This window comes from Pygoscelis adeliae, unplaced genomic scaffold (genome assembly GCF_000699105.1).
Source record: "Pygoscelis adeliae isolate BGI_AS28 unplaced genomic scaffold, ASM69910v1 Scaffold226, whole genome shotgun sequence".
Taxonomy (NCBI): Eukaryota; Metazoa; Chordata; class Aves; order Sphenisciformes; family Spheniscidae; genus Pygoscelis; species Pygoscelis adeliae.
Window position 1 is genome coordinate 1,490,425 of NW_008824983.1, and position 16,197 is coordinate 1,506,621.

Consider the following 16,197-nt stretch of genomic DNA (forward strand, 5'->3'; position numbering starts at 1 on the left):
AAAATAAATTTGTACCTTTCTCGTTTAATAGACTTTTCACATTTATTTTCGTGGTATTTTAGCAGAGTACATATTTTATTCACTGGTTTCCTCTCAAGCACAGCCAAGTTACCAGTTTTACAAAGGATGTAGCCTTTTGCATCCCTGTCTGTCAAGAGAGATTACATATAGTGACTCTTCTGCTTTACACATTTTAACTAGCTTTCTATTATTTAGACAAATTAACTGCAGAATGCAGGAGGTACTACCAGCAAAATCATCTCCTGGGTCCCTTTCTGAGACACTAAATAAAAAGCTTCTGCCCATCAGTGCCAGAATGAATTCCTTCTGCTTAACTGCTAGAGACGCTGCCTCTCCTTTAGTGAGACTGTGCCCAGGGAGGGTACTTTTCCTGGTAAAGGTGATACGCGGAAGGTGGTGGTTAACATTTTGCAAGTCAGAGGTCACCTCGGGAAGGCAGAGCCTCGGGGAAATCCTGGCATCGTTCTGTCCTGGGTCTGAGTCCCCATGACCCGTCCACACAGCCGGCAGTGTGTCTGGCCCCATGTGCAGGGCTTGCATCCCTCTGTGTGACGTGCTGTGAAACAATCCCTCTCCCCCCTTTTTAGTTACTCTCCATCATGAAAAAGTTTTGTCTGTTTATGGGAATGAAACATCTCTAACTTTGAACCTTGAGCTGGCTGGTATAGAACATGCCGTGATTTTGCGAGGAGAGGAGTATTGCTTCACGTGAACCAGTGCAGGGACAGATAAAATTGTACTGAGCAGCTTGGACTTCAGTATGGTATTCTATAGTCATTGAAATTTGGGAACAGAAATAGCATGTTAGCATAGTTCCTTCAAATCATTTTCTGAAGTTTTTGCATGAAGTGCTGGAAAATTCAACCACTGACCTATACCCTAGAAAAAGCAGTGGTGGTTGGGTTGGTTTTATACTAGTTTTATTTTATGGCTTTTCCTTTAAATAACTGAAAAGTAGGGACTTAAAAGAGAACAGAAATATGAAAGCGAAATATAGGAAGACCAATAACATTTGAGATAAAACAGTTGTGACAAGAATGAATAAACTGTGCATGAAATCGTGTAGTAGACAAAAACGTGTTTCGGTGATGCTGCAGCTGTTCTGAACAGCGGCAGCTCCCATAGCAGCGAATCACAAGACTGGGACTCCTATACAGATCAGTTAATACTGACAATACTTACTTAAAACATGAGCAAGAAAGCAGCGTGCTTATTTCTTAGTGACATACAAGTCTTTTTTTGCAGAGATTAGCCTTAACTATGTAATGTTTATTCTCTTCAGTTACAGGAAAAACTGAACAGCACCTCCAGGGGCAGGGCAGGGGGAAAGATGTTTTCAGACTGTTTGCAAGTATTACTTTGCAGATATACCCACGTTATTCAAGATTAATACTTTTCTGGTGTGTGGTAGAAGCTGTGCCAGATGAAGGGTATAGCATAAAAGCTAAATCCCTAGCTCAGGAAACAAACAAGCCGTGGTAATTGTTAGAAGTCACTGTGCCCACAGGGCATCTATGCATTGCAGAAAACATGCACTTAATGGCAAAGGCTAGGAGGAGAACCCTGTAATTTGCCATATCCTGTCTGTTCTCTGTTTGACTGCCAGCCCTCTGTCTTTTTATTGCCCAAATAAGCTGTTTCTGCCTGCTTCTGCTATCTCACTACCTTCATCTCAAATGCATGAGGACTGTCTAAGGGATATCTTGTACACCATTAATGTTAGAACAGTCGGACAGGGAACAAATTAACAACCTTTAGAGAGGCTGACAGACAGAGAGCAGCAGCAAATAAAAAGTACCGTATTTTCCTAAGAGACTCACCTCTGTTTAGTCCTGATAGGAAAATACATTTCCTTAAACTCTGCCTCACCTCGTTTCTCTTTTCTGTGGACTCTGTTTCCTCCCTTTTTTCTTTTCAGCCTAATTTTTTTTCTTTTCGCATTTTTGTCTTTGTTTCCTTCCTTTTAGCTTTGTGTCAGCTGCGTTTCTTGTTTCCTCTTCATCTTCCTTCTGCTTAACCCCCTCCTCTGATGAATTATTTGCGGAATCTGGGTAGGGAGTCCTGTGATCAAAGCACAGGGATTTTCTGGTGGGTACTGAATAATCACAGTCAGGGCTGTAAAACAATTAGAGAGCTCCAAACAGGAACACGGACAGGCACATACAGTAATTGCCAGGCTCACTTTACGGCTGAGAAAGGATGCATTCCTTTAGGGAGCGAGGAGGAAAGGAGAATATACACAGTTTTCTTTTGTCTGGCCTTAGGTGACGTACTTTTGAGAAGCAGAAATGTTATTTTTAGATGTGTTATTTGTATTACAGTACAGCTTAAAGGGCCCAGTAGGGATGGGGCTCCTTTTTGCAAACAATGCACAAGGACAAAAGATGGCCTCTGCACTGAGAAGTCATTATGGAAAGGTAAATAAGACAAAAATGAGTACAACAAATACTCCCAAGGAATGGGCTGGGGCGGACAATGGAAACTGTAACGAGAACATGTTTATACACAAGCCCTGATGAATATCAGAAGACCCTACTGGCCTCCTGCCCAGCTGCTATCTCTTGGTGGTTTCCCATAGGCAGTGCGGTAGAAGTGAGTCATAAACATTTAGTTGTTCTTCAGGAACTTTATGGGTTTTTAAGAAATAAAATTGCTTGCTGTATTGGTACTCTATATAATATGGCACAGATTTTCTGGAGGAGCTGAAGATTCGGGGGGGGGATTTTAATGACATGTAAATTTGTTTGTGGGGTAGTCAGAAACAGCGAAATGAATCTGGAGCACACTGTCTTCTAGATGCTTAAAACACAAGCCTCTGAACTAATTTCTGAAGCTTGCTTTCTTCTTCTTATGGTTACTGACCTAGAGAACAAATTATACGTATTTTATAGTTTGCCGTTTATGGATATTTTTTTTCTTCATACGATTTGTATTTGATGCCTTAAATTTGATTTTTAGAAAATCATCTGCGTGATTCAAAGGAACCCAAAGATCTTAGCCTTGTTTCTGTGGAGTTCAGCCTGACCAGATTTTGGATTTACATCCACGGTTAGATGCCCTGTCCAGAAGTGTGTGGGTATTGAGTAGTTAACATGCTTTGCAAAATGCCACCTGTAGGAGCTAAAGTGTGGATTTATGAAGGTGGCAATTAGTTTTCCTTTTATTCAATACCACCTATGTGTGCCAGTTATTTGGTCTCTAGCTCTGGAGAAGGACGTTCAAAATGTGTGTATGATGTAGATAAACTTATTCAGGCAACTTCCAAAGAGCAAATGAAGTTTGAGACATGACAGATAGATACAAAAAAACCCCACAAATAATGCATATATACTATTATAGAGAAAACCCTGGAGTATTTGTCATAATTTTTCTAGTTTGTGCAAATACAATAATAGAAGAATAACATATTTCCATGCATACAAAATGTAGCTTACATGCATGACTGCTTTTTGGCCTTGGGCACGAGGAGAAGTGGTACCTTCCAAGAATGCCTTGTCTTTCTGGCAGGTAATGGGACGAGGGTCCTAGGCCTGTCGGGTGGGGCAAACCCCCAGGAAGGCTGACCTAAGAGGAGTGAGACTTGGCAGAGCTTAGGGAGGAAGAATATTGAAGTGAGAGAGGGGAAAAAGGGAATTTACTTGAAAGAAAGGAGCAAGCCAGAGCTTGCAAGTTGAGCAAAGAGGAACTGGACCCACAAAGAAAACTTCAGGAGGTACAAAAACATCCATGAATGTCCAAGTCTGAAAGAAGAAATCCTCCCAAACCATCCTTGACGTCTCTTTTCCTACTTGAAGGGGGTGGCAAGCTCTCTGCAGTCTAGTGGCTTCATGAGTACTGCCGTGCAAGGGGCCCTGCCCAGCAAGTGTCCTTGTGTCCATGCAAACCAGGCAGTGCCAGTCTAAACTTCCCTATCTCCTCCTGATCTGGTCCCGGGTTAATAATTGTTTCCTCCCGTGTAAGATTTGAGAGTGCCCTTCTATACTGCCATCTTCTTCCTCAGTCATTTGTGAGAGTAAATAATGAGCAACCTAAGTAACCAGAGCAATAAAAGTGATGTATGAGTTTGGCAGTGGGTTTTGCCATACCTCGACAAACTCGGCCCAGACATACAACAAAGTGTTTACATTACAGCAGTGGAAAAAGTGCTGAAGAGTCAACTGTAATTCTAACAACAGTTTTCTTTTAGACAGGAGTACAGGTCAAATTTCATGTTATACTGGCTCCTCATACTCCACGTGGTTTACTATTTTTCAAACCTTCCATGGCCCAATTCATTCCACGTAGGTTTCTGGTTTAGCATTTCCTTAAATTTTTCTGCCTGAAAGTACTTTTCCCCCTTCATCAAAGCGCGTGGGGTACTTGAGGCCGAGTGGATCGTTAAAAAATCTGGATCAGGAGAAGAGTACCATTGGCATGGAATAGTGAGGAGATTTGTGATTGCAGGTTTATGGCATCTGTAGCAATTGATACTAGTTTAAAAGTATCTTAAAGTGATTTCTTACAAAAATTAAAAGTCTAAACAGGTTTCTGTAGTTTCCAGAATATATATAGGGTTTGGGGGTAGCTTCGTTTTTAAAATTCCACCGCAGTAGCAAGAGTTTAGCAGGTCACCCCTGGATTTTCTCTTCTTTGAGGGCGCAGGTCCTTAACGGTACTTCAGGTATTGACAGATGCCTTATGACAATCCTCATGACATCCAGTGACATTCCCGGCCTCCTTGCCTCGGTGGTCCTGCGGGTGCTGAAGGTTGTAACTGCATGCAAAACCATCTAAAAGCTGCCTCAGGATCTCGGATAACTTGCAGGGAATTCACTTGACTGCTCTTGAGGGTGATTTGTAGCTTTGATGTGCTCTTGTCTGTCTTGGTGGTACGGCATTCTACCTCCTCTGAATACTCTTCACCCAGAAGTAACCTGCCCTGAAGGCTCACATTCGTATGTCTGGTTTGTCTTGGAGACTGAAGATTCTCGTCTCCCACATCTCAGACGACAGCTGTGTAGGAGTTGTCCAGTATTTTTAAGGATGTAAAGGACAATTTGGGGGCTGGACTTGGGACTTCAAGCGAGGATTCAGTGGCTGGATGCTCTAGAGGAGAGAAGCATGAATTTGTGGGCAAAGCAGTTGCTTGGAGTCTTGCACCGTACCCTTTTTCCAGGGTGGATATTTTAGGCTAAGTTTTTCTTTCCTAAAGGATTGCCACAAATCATCCGGACACCCAGGCTGCCCCGAAATGCCACTTCAGCGGTACAGACTCCACTGGGCATTACGAGTTCTGACGAGAGCAGTACCACGCTCAACTTTATGATTGAAACCAGAGAACTGTTTTTGCTTAAAGATTTAAAATACATTGCTGCCGTGGCACAGCTAACGTGTAATAAGTAACGACCAGCATTTTACATTGTAAGGTGAGAACACCGTAGCTATCTGGGAGACTGGGCGGTTTCTCTCGCAGTTACACTCCTCCCTACTTCCCTGATGGGAGCAGCGAGTTCCTCATCCTTCTTTTGCTTGCTGTTGTGAGCTGTGGTTAGAGCAGGGCAGTGGAGGGCAGCACGCAGGGGGACTGTCTCTCTCAGGAGTGGGACGTAACACTTGAGATTCTGACTGAGAAGAAGTTGGATGAGGCGGTAGGGGAGGAGAAAGGGAAGTGTTGGCGGGAGAGTGGTATTGAAGGCGTTAACCTCGTGCCTTTCTGGGGTTTGCTTTCTGATGTATATAGAGTCTTCCGAAGCTTTAGGAGTTGTAGCTCTGTTCTGTTAACTGAAGGCTTTTTCCCCTTTTTTTTTTTTTTTTAAACAAATTGTCTAACTTGTCTAAACGCTGTGAGTTCCAAGCTGGAGCTTCCTCTTACTGTAAGCTGCATGTTGATAAAACTGAACTTGCTGCTTAAAAAGAGCCAAGGGGACTTTTGTTATCATAGAATCATAGAATCATTAAGGTTGGAAGAGACCTCCAAGATCATCGAGTCCAACCGTCAACCCAACACCACCATGCCCACTAAACCATGTCCCTAAGCGCCTCATCTACCCGTCTTTTAAATACTTCCAGGGATGGTGACTCAACCACTTCCCTGGGCAGCCTGTTCCAATGTTTAACCACTCTTTCAGTAAAGAAATTTTTCCTCACGTCCAATCTAAACCTCCCCTGGCGCAACTTGAGGCCAGTTCCTCTTGTCCTTTCGCCAGTTACTTGGGAGAAGAGACCAACACCCACCTCGCTACAGCCTCCTTTCAGGTAGTTGTAGAGAGCGATGAGGTCTCCCCTCAGCCTCCTTTTCTCCAGGCTAAACAACCCCAGCTCCCTCAGCCGCTCCTCATCAGACTTGTTCTCCAGACCCCTCACCAGCCTCGTTGCCCTTCTCTGGACACGTTCCAACATCTCAACATCCTTCTTGTAGTGAGGGGCCCAAAACTGAACACAGTATTCGAGGTGCGGCCGCACCAGTGCCGAGTACAGGGGCACGATCACTTCCCTGCTCCTGCTGGCCACACTATTTCTGATACAGGCCAGGATGCCATTGGCCTTCTTGGCCGCCTGGGCACGCTGCCGGCTCATGTTCAGCCGGCTGTCGACCAACACCCCCAGGTCCTTTTCCGCCAGGCAGCTTTCCAGCCACTCTTCCCCAAGCCTGTAGCGCTGCATGGGGTTGTTGTGGCCGAAGTGCAGGACCCGGCACTCGGCCTTGTTGAATCTCATACAGTTGGCCTCGGCCCATCGATCCAGCCTGTCCAGGTCCCTCTGCAGAGCCTTCCTACCCTCGAGCAGATCAGCACTCCCGCCCAACTTGGTGTCGTCTGCAAACTTACTGAGGGTGCACTCGATTAACTCGATTATGTGTAACACCAGGCAGTGGTTCAGCAAAGACAAAATCCCTGAAACTTTTAATTTAGTGGGTTAATTAATATCCATGCTGTTAATTGATTTTGTCTTTTTTTTAATAGTTTAAAAAAAACCCTGAGATACGTATCTGGAAACTTTAGAGAGGACACAGTAGAGCCTCGGAGCTGCGCCTTTGCCACAAATTGTTTTGGCATCTTTTTTCTTCCTACGAGAAGCTCTAATGAAAGACAGTTTGCCTTTTCTCATTTATCCAAAATCCAGGCTCTTTTAGTGGAGGCAGGTAAGAGAGACTCCAGTAAGATGAATCCTAGAGAAAGCGGTATCGCATACGAGTGAGACCACAACAGCTTCTTCCCCTTCTGCCAGAAAGAGGTGAAGAGGAGGACAGGGGCATGATTTTGATGTATGTTTAGTAAGGTTCTCGATTAATCTAGCAAAAGTGTTGCCTGCTTCCTGACTGTGCCAGTATAAGGGTTAAAAGTGCGCTGTGGTGCTGGTTTTTTGTTCTTTCTCCCCAAACTAGAGTTGGCGATGAGTTCTCTAGTTTTAGCTGTAGAATGTTCCCCAACGATAGCTGTTTTGAAGGCGGCTTCTCTGGATTATTTTCCGAGTGCCCTGTGTAACTCTTTCAAAGTTAAAGCGTTCCCTGCAGTTAATTCTTTGGAGCCAATGTGTAAACTGTCAGAATTTGCTGGTGCCTAAAGACGTATCTAGAAACAATGACACAAAACGGAACAAACGCACCGGGGGCGGGGGGGAGCTTCAGCTTTTAGAAGAAGCGTGGCTCGAGTCTTCATGCCAATTCTTTGTTTCCTTGTAAATGAACCTCTGAATAAAATTTGTCAATGTTATACGAAGAAAAAAATCTCTGTGTGAGCAAAGAACATCTCTGTGTGAGCCCATTAAATGGTACTTTTTGGAAAGTGGCATCCGCTGGGAGATAAAAACCAGTATTACCCAGGTAGGCACATTGCATGCATTAGAACCGCAGAGATTATTCTCCTCCTTGTCCCACCTCGTATCCTGGAAGCCCAACCCATGCGTAACACCCAGCGGGAGCTCCTAGCAATCTGTGTGATTTTGCCCGTTGACGTTAATGGATTTTTGGTTTTTTAACAGGAAGCCAAGCCGTTATCAGACCTCTTGACCACTAACATTTTACTTCTTCACTCACAGAATGTGAACGGTATAAAGTACCATGCCAAGAACGGCCACAGAACGCAAATCCGCGTCCGCAAACCATTCAAATGTCGCTGTGGAAAGAGTTACAAGACAGCTCAGGGCCTGCGGCACCACACAATCAATTTCCATCCCCCCGTGTCTGCTGAGATTATCAGGAAGATGCAGCAATAACATGCTGGTCACAAACGTGCCAAGAAATCCTCACCAGCAGTTGCTGATTTTGAGAACAGCCACCTTTTTCAGGGGAAGCATTCAGCAACCCTTTCAAAAAATTAAATGCATGCTTTAAAATTTTCTGTAATTTTGGAATGATGTATCTTTGTAGAGTTAATGATTTTGTACATTTGCACATGTAATCATCATACCCATTTTCATTACTTTGAGATAAGGTGCTATAAAAGCTATAGGTTCTTCAGAACATTCTTCTCCAAAACGAGAAAAAAAAATTAGGGGGGGGCGTTGCGTATTTAGTTGTACTGAAGTAAAAGCGTTGAACAGGAGTGAGAGGAGGAGCGCTTGGCACTGACATCCTTTCGAGATTGTAACCTGATGGCGACTTCCAACGCGTCCGTCAATGTGCGTGCAAAACCAAAACAATACCACCCTCGTCAAACTAGTTAACATGCCTTACGTAATGGAGTTATCGGTGGAGTAGCAAGTCTTTTAGGTAACGGAAATATAAATAAGAAAGAATGTTTAACATAATATGCTAAAAATATTTTCATACTTAAATAACATACATAAAAAGGTGTGCTTGCTGTATTTTATATTATCCTGCGAATCTTCCCCCCCCCCGGAAATGCTGAAAATCTTGCCATTTGAACTAGTAAACAATCACTTTAGCGTTAGAAATTACTACTTTTTTTTTGTACGAGATGTCATCTTATGTTCATGCCCATCAAACTTTTGAGGACCAAGATCCCAGTCCAACTAAATACTTACCCCTGAGCTATCTGTTAGAAAGACACTTGGAAATACTTAAGTGCAAATTTGTGTGTGTGTGAGAAACAATTATCTTCATCTCAGATGAAGTTTTAAAGCACTTTGTAGTTCTCTATTGCCAACAGATTTAATGTTTTATGTGTTGCCAATTCTTGCAACTACTGTACGAGCATGTGCCTGTGGTTGCAAATAAAAATTAACAATTCTACGCATGGTTTGAGGAGGTCCATTATTTGTGCTAAGGGAGCTTCTGATGCCTCTCCCTCACGTTCATTGCATTTTGAGATTTTTCTTTGTGTTTGTTTTTTTTTTTTTTTTTTTTTTGCTTCTCGTCGTAGGTCACCGCATTCCATTTGGAAGCGTCTGTTTAGCTTTACAATTCATTTTGCTGACATATGAGCCTTACTGAAGATTAAGTGCTTCTTGCAGCAGATGGTCAGAGACTGACTTAAAACAAAAGCCAACATGAGAGCGCTTCGTGGCTGGAGCATACCTGAACATTTGTTGCTTACCATCCTGCCTTGAGCCTTCTTCTCTCACAAGTGCTATTCTTGGCCCCGCCCCAGCCCCGACACACTTCCTACACGGTGAGGGTTAGGGAGGAACTCCCCGCATTAAACACAGCAACCGCCTTTGCTCCGTTCCTGTTCTTCTAAGGGCAAAAGGCAGCTCAAGTAAAGGAGGAATGAGCTTTCCCTCTTTTTTTTCCCCCCCCCGAAGCTTTAAAGGCAAACTTTGTCAGGATGACAATTAGCTATTCTCCAGCAGAGCAAAAGTCTCGTTAAAACACTTAGGAACCATCCTAATGACTAAGCGTTTAGAACACCCGAACCGAAACAGAACATCCCTTTTCCAAATCCTAGAGAGGCGACAGTGGTCGTGTCGTACGGTGCTGTCAGCTGGGTTTAAAGGATGATCCAGACATGAGAGTTACCAGCCCACAAGGGGCCCCAGGTGGCCACTTCCTACCTTCCACAGTTTGGCAACAGATCTGGCCAACAGCTACGTTTTGGCTCTGCTCCTAGTGCAAGAAACGACAGGCTGGGTAAGTCCGTTCAACAGCTAAACAGTCGTAAAACGTCATTGTTGCATGTAAATTCCTTTCAACTATGAAAATGGAATTCCAGTTTCTATTTACCTATTCATTGTGACAGTATTATTAACCAGGTAAAGATGGGACTATTTTGTTATACTGTGTATAGTGAATGTATTGTACTGTGTCTGTGAAAAGTGTGCTTTAAATTATATTTTCATATGTTTTGTTGGGGACAAAGTACTTTAAGTTTGAAAGTGACAGAGGTTTGTTTTAGAACTGAAGGCAACTTAAAGAATTCCTGTCAAGAAAGCTGCTTATAAATGTAAATCAAATCACATTTAAAATAAACTGCCTCTGACCTAAAAAGACTGCTCTTCACTCGTTACTAACCTGAAGAGTTGAGTTCTTGGGCTGTATGTGGTCTTTCATTTGTCTGTTTTACTTCGGTATCATCAAACTGTGGGTTCAAGAAACGCCTGAAGCAACTTAAGCACTACCCCATTAATGACACAGAATGCTGCAGCCTGGAGAAACAAACAAACCAACAAAAGGAGTATTTTGACTTCATCAGTCAAAAGGACTTCAGATTTCACAGGCTCTTTCCTTCCACCGTGGCAAGAGGGCTCAGGTAACCAGGTAAAATTGGTGCGGATGCTACAGAAGCCCCCTTCTGTGGGTAGGACATGGGTTGCCTTTCCTCTAAAGGTTTGCAGAGATGAAGTGGCTGTCACTGTGAAAGGAGAAATCACTGAAATTTTAAAATTCGGTCAGGCTGTGGTAGAGGCATTTGGCTTCTGTCACGTACCCGCAGACTCACTGGGGGGGTGATGTCAAGCAGCCATGTCAGGGTGGCTATTCAACCGGGAAACTTTTTCAGTAATTCCCCATACACACACACACACACACACACACACACACACACACACACACACACATCTAAGAGAAGTCCCTGCTTTGGCACAATCGGCTTTTGAGGTTGTCCTGCCTGTGTGGGATGCCAGCCTCTGAGACCTCGTCAGTCTTTCTTCAGTAATACGATAACTACTAATATTTTGGTTTTATAGCCTGTTCTAACTGTTCTCATGCTGTCGAGTTACGGCAAGAAAAAAAAATTGCCACAATATTCTTTTGGAAATGGCCATTTCCGTGCCTTACCTCAGACCATCTCTTGACATGAAGTTCACAGTTCAAAAAAAAAAAAAAAAAAGAATCATCTCAGACTTAAGACGGACCACGGGGACTGCGGGGGTAGCTGCTGCCCAAGACACTGCCATCTACCCGTGCCATCCAGCCTTCAATAAATCCTGCACTGAACAGGATATTGCACGTGTTCAGGGGAGAACCGCGGCCAACAGAAGCTACTCAAAACCTTGATCCCCGAGTCTCTCTCTCAAAGGAAGACCATGAATAGATGTGAGCAACAGTTTCTTTGTCATACAAAGCTGAAACATCGTTTACTGTAACTATGTAAAGCCTCAACTCCGTTTTATTTCAAAATGAGCAGCAGGGAAAAAGGACCACCGACTCCATGAATAGTTTTGCTTTTAATGTAACAAGGCTGCTGTACAACAAGTGGAAAGCAAATTTACGTAACGCAGTTAAAGTAAATATAAAATGTTTAGATATACACACATGTTTGTACTTACTGGAAAGAAATACATGAAGTTAAAACGCAGAAGGTTTTAAAAGCCCTAAGCCAACAGAACACAGTTCACTGTTGGGGAAATGTAACAATATTTTCTACTGGATGCAACTGCAACGTAACGGCAATGATTTCTTTTTAAACAATTACTTATAGGCATTTAAGCACAGCAGTTTCTTTCAACTCAAAAATACCGCCTTAAGGTACGACGTACCTAATTCAACATTATCCCTTAAGGCAGACGTTCTATACGTGTAGAACTGAAGTATTTGCCACTCCTTTTGTTGCAAGCATGTAATCTCACAGTACATGCATCTACATTTCAGAAAGGTACTAGAAAACTATATCTTCATAGGGTAAGTAACGGAACTTGCTGGTTTAACTGTTACTCAAAGAAAAACTACACAAATTTGCTAGGAGAAACATCCGTTTATTACATTTTTAATCATGCCTCAGTTATCACGGTCCAGAGAAACCCGAGGTGTTTTGGTGGCATTTTTATGTAGCTGAAGAGCATCGTGAAGCTGGTCTCATTTTCTCTGAGGCCAAGCCATTCCCGTGTCCTTACAAATTCCGCTAAGTAGGGGAATAAATAGCTACATACACGACAAGGTGGGGGTTTGCGGGGTTTTTTTTTTTAGTATAAGGTTAGGTAGAGAGAAAAGATAACCCAACAGCAGCTTACAGCCGCCGTTTGTCACGGCTCCCATTAGAGTACGTTAGCTTTTAATCAGAAGTTTGCACTGTTACAGAAAAGCTGCACTGCTGCTGTTCCGGAGGTGGACGACTCAAGTTGTGGGGTTTTAAGCTACGCCGCAAAACAAAGTATTTAATCAAAATTTAACACGTTCTGATCAAAGTGCGTCTGAACATGCCTCTCAAACCCTTGCTGATCGTAGTCAGGCGGGAACTGCTCACTGCACATGGGGCACACCTTCCAGTGACTCTCGACGTGTTCCTCAAACTTGCTCTGATCGTAGTTGGGTGGAAACATCACATCGCAAAGCGGGCATTTCTTGTGCACATCAAAACTGCAAGAGGAGGGGGAGAGAAAGAAAGAAGGAAACGGTCATTTAATCGGTTATTGCGAAAGAAAATACAAAAGTAGGATCCTGTTGCCACCCACATCAAGAGCTTTACTACAAACTTAAGTTTGAGCAGACTTCGTAGCTAAGCGAGTATCGTATTTAAACGTCTTCGCTGAAAGCGCTCGATACAGTTAAAGTAGTTCAACCCAGGGATTCCAAAATAAGCTGGCATTTTAAAAGCGACATAATTTTGACATCATTCCAGCTACCACTGAACACAAATCTATTGAACATCTTAATGGCCAAGCGGTTTCATGGGAAACCACTCTCTCTGCTCATAAATGCTTGCTCTTAGCAAACATAACACTTTATAAAAGCTCTAAACTTCGGTTCACAATTAGGTTGGAAAGAGAGGGGGGAAAAACAAAAGGTATTCATTCATTTACTGAAGAAATTGTCCACGTTCTGTCAAAGTAAGGGATAACACAAGCAGTCCGCCCAGTCTAACAGCGTATTCTCTGACAGTTAATTGTACACCAAACAGTCACTGAAAACGCTGAACAGTTTTCCACCTCCACCCCCCAGCCTTGAGTAAAAAAGTCCAGTTATCCAGAAACCTACCCATGCCACTGAAGACCGATAAAAGATAACATTTACCTGGAATCAAAGCAGAAACCTGTTCCACGTTCATGCAAGAGAAGACTTGGAGGATCAGGAGCAGAAGGTACAGTGTTGTCATCATCCTATTTTAAAAAAAAAAAAAAAAAAGGAAATGTTTGCAATAATACCCACTAGAAACAGCTTTTTTCTTTCCCCTCCAAATACATTTTTGTTATCAAGCATAAACGCGGATGAAATTTACCTTTCGTTTCATAATCCCTGCAGCATCCGTTTTACTTCAGTGTACAAAAGGAGAGGTGGTTAATCAACATGCAAAGCTAAACGCAGGCTGCCTTTTGACCACGTACCTAGAGCAGAAATCTGCGCCAGTACTGCTAGAACGCCTCTACTAACAGAGTAACTAAGGAAATGCAGGTCACCTCACTGTTAACGCCCGGGGGCTGAGTCGGAACGGAAGAACCCGTGCCAAGCCGAATGCAGGGCATCGCGCTACAAACCACAGTAGCGTTGTATCGAGAGCCGAAACTCAAATTCTAGACAACAGAATGTCAAGTCACACTTCCAAAATCTGTCGATTTAAATTTCAGCAGGGGGGACAAAAAAAAAAAAAACAAACAAACCCCACTGCTCTTCACACGCTTGCCTCCCGACGGCCAGTTTTGAGCGGTCTGCCTGTGCTGCTCTCACCAGCCAAGCACGCCACGCGTTCCACGCTGCCGTCGGGCACATCAGCTAAACTGCCCCGTTCGGCTGCTTCCTCTCGTCAGCTCTGGCAGTTGCGCTCTCCCTTCACGGAGACTAACGGCACATAAATAGCTGCAGCGGGCACTGATGAGGATCGCTCTGCTGACGGACAAGCGGGCTTGCCTCAGAGCTTCTATCAGGTTAGGAAGGCAGGTCGGCCTCTAGGGAATACGCTGCTCCTCGCTTCTCAAAAGAAGAAAGAAATCTGCCCGCAATGGGAAATCCTCAAGCAGGAAAATGAAGAATACCTACAAGTGGTTGGATTCGAGAGGTCCCCTCTGACAAGCAAGGGGTCAGAGCACTTAGTTCTGCAGGTTTTTGGGTTGGGTTGTTTATTCCGTGATGACATTATTATGAATTAAGATTTAAATAAGCACAGGGATGTAAGCAAACGCTATTAGGGGAAGAAAACGGCACAAAAGGGAAGTAAGAAAGCAGGAAGAAAACCAGAACTGCGTTTGTAAACGCATTCTTTATGCAGCGCAGAACTATTCATTATACAGCGTCTTGGTTCTATTCTGCTATTGGATAACGCAGCACAAAACGTACTCATTTCAAGGTGGGAATATTCAGCAAGGTAAATTCAGGAAGATTTTGGAACTCCAACTCCTAGTTCATTTTCCTTTTCATCTCAAAGACGCCTTACGTGCAAGAACTATGAATTATCTAGCAGGTCTTCAAAGATGGATGTGCCAGGGACCGTATGTAACAGCGTACATGCTGCCTGTTTTATCCAAGTAACTAATACGTATATTCAAACGTATTTCATTTTTAGGCTAACATACTCGGTCCTTATGAAGAGTTAATGGCAACAGGGCAGGAAGGGAAGATTCCCTCAATATTTTTCTTCTCCTGACAACAGCTGTTTAGTTTCAAGCATTTAACATTTCCATTAAGCAGCTAGTGGGGCTTGCTGTGACAGATGCTAGCAACAGACATTTTCCTGTCTAACTTGCTTGCTTTGCACCTGCAGTAAAAAGGGCATATGGGTTCTAAATTATTATTTGTTCCTTTTGTCACGGAAGAGGTAGGATGTACGTATTAAAGAAGAAAAACTATGTAAAGTACTCTCATGCTACAATGCTACAGCTTATATAGTGCCAAAAACACAACAGGTTTGCTGAATAGCAGACCGGGACTTACCTGAGAAAATGAGTGTGCATCTTCCTTCAAAAAAATAGTTCCACTACAAACACAGGCCTAATTAACATTTAAATCCTTTAGAAAATACTTTCTTACAATTCTTTACTGTTTGTCACTCGGTTACTTCTTGAGCCCAGGGCATTTTTGTCACAGCACTTATTAATACTTGGTTACAAGTGACAAGGTGGACGAGGTACTTCTCTGGTGAAAGGGCTCTTCAGCCTCAAATTCCTTAAGTAAGCTTTGCTTAGGATTAGCAGACCCAATGACAAATGCAGAGGTCATTCGTTATATTAAGGGTTATTAATTTTAGTTGAATAAGGAGCCAGGATTTACCAATGCTAAATATTGACTTGGTATATAAGGGCATTAACTAAAATTATGTGGCTAACATGATACAAGATGGGTCTCTCTTCCCATTCAAAATTATTAATGCATTCAACAAAACCCAACTTTTAAGAACGGGTCTTTACACAGACCTGAAAGAAACCGCTGACCTGAATGCCCAACTGTAACAGAAGACAGCACTCATCATTCCCGAAGCAATCCACCTTCCACACAAGTGTTACAATACCACAGAAATTTTAGTTTCCCTCTCACAAAAGGAAACCTCTCAAGTCTTTCTGCACGCATTACACAAAGATTAAAGTGAACGTATTTCATTTGCCACTCAGTACATGTAACACATTATTCAAGTAGAACTGATCTTACCGATGCCCTCCATCCATTTGTATTAGCTGTGTCAGCAGAAGTAGACTGCTCTAGCATCAGCTTCCCCACATGTGCATTTCTGCTCTACTACCACAGTCCAGGGGAAGCTAAAGATTTTGATTAGAATCAACAAAATGCACACTGATTTATACGAAGGTTTGCCATTTAAAAAAATTAAAAAAAAAAAAATCAGCTCTGCCTGTCTACCTTATATAAAGCTTTAATAGGTTAATAGGTTGGGTGGGGGTTTTTTAGTTTGTTTTGGGTGGGTTTCTCACATTCTCACA

At 43.0% G+C, this 16,197-nt stretch overlaps 2 protein-coding genes across 4 annotated transcripts in view; one reads left to right on the plus strand and one right to left on the minus strand.

Annotated features, from left to right (window-relative positions):
• The window catches only part of JAZF1 (JAZF zinc finger 1), a 103,446-nt gene extending 95,136 nt beyond the window's left edge, over positions 1 to 8,310 (plus strand). Inside the window, exon 5 of the mRNA XM_009325748.1 lies at positions 8,038 to 8,310. Within this exon, the coding sequence (XP_009324023.1) occupies positions 8,038 to 8,214 (177 nt within the window). The 3' untranslated portion in view covers positions 8,215 to 8,310. The remainder of the gene's footprint in view (positions 1 to 8,037) is intronic.
• Positions 8,311 to 11,546: 3,236 nt separating this feature from the next.
• The window catches only part of TAX1BP1 (Tax1 (human T-cell leukemia virus type I) binding protein 1), a 65,851-nt gene continuing 61,200 nt past the window's right edge, over positions 11,547 to 16,197 (minus strand). For all 3 annotated transcript variants that reach the window (XM_009325705.1, XM_009325706.1, XM_009325704.1), the window contains 2 exons: positions 13,349 to 13,434; positions 11,547 to 12,694 (listed from right to left, as the gene is read on the minus strand). In XM_009325705.1, the coding sequence (XP_009323980.1) occupies positions 12,493 to 12,694; positions 13,349 to 13,434 (288 nt within the window). In that variant the 3' untranslated portion in view covers positions 11,547 to 12,492. The remainder of the gene's footprint in view (positions 12,695 to 13,348; positions 13,435 to 16,197) is intronic.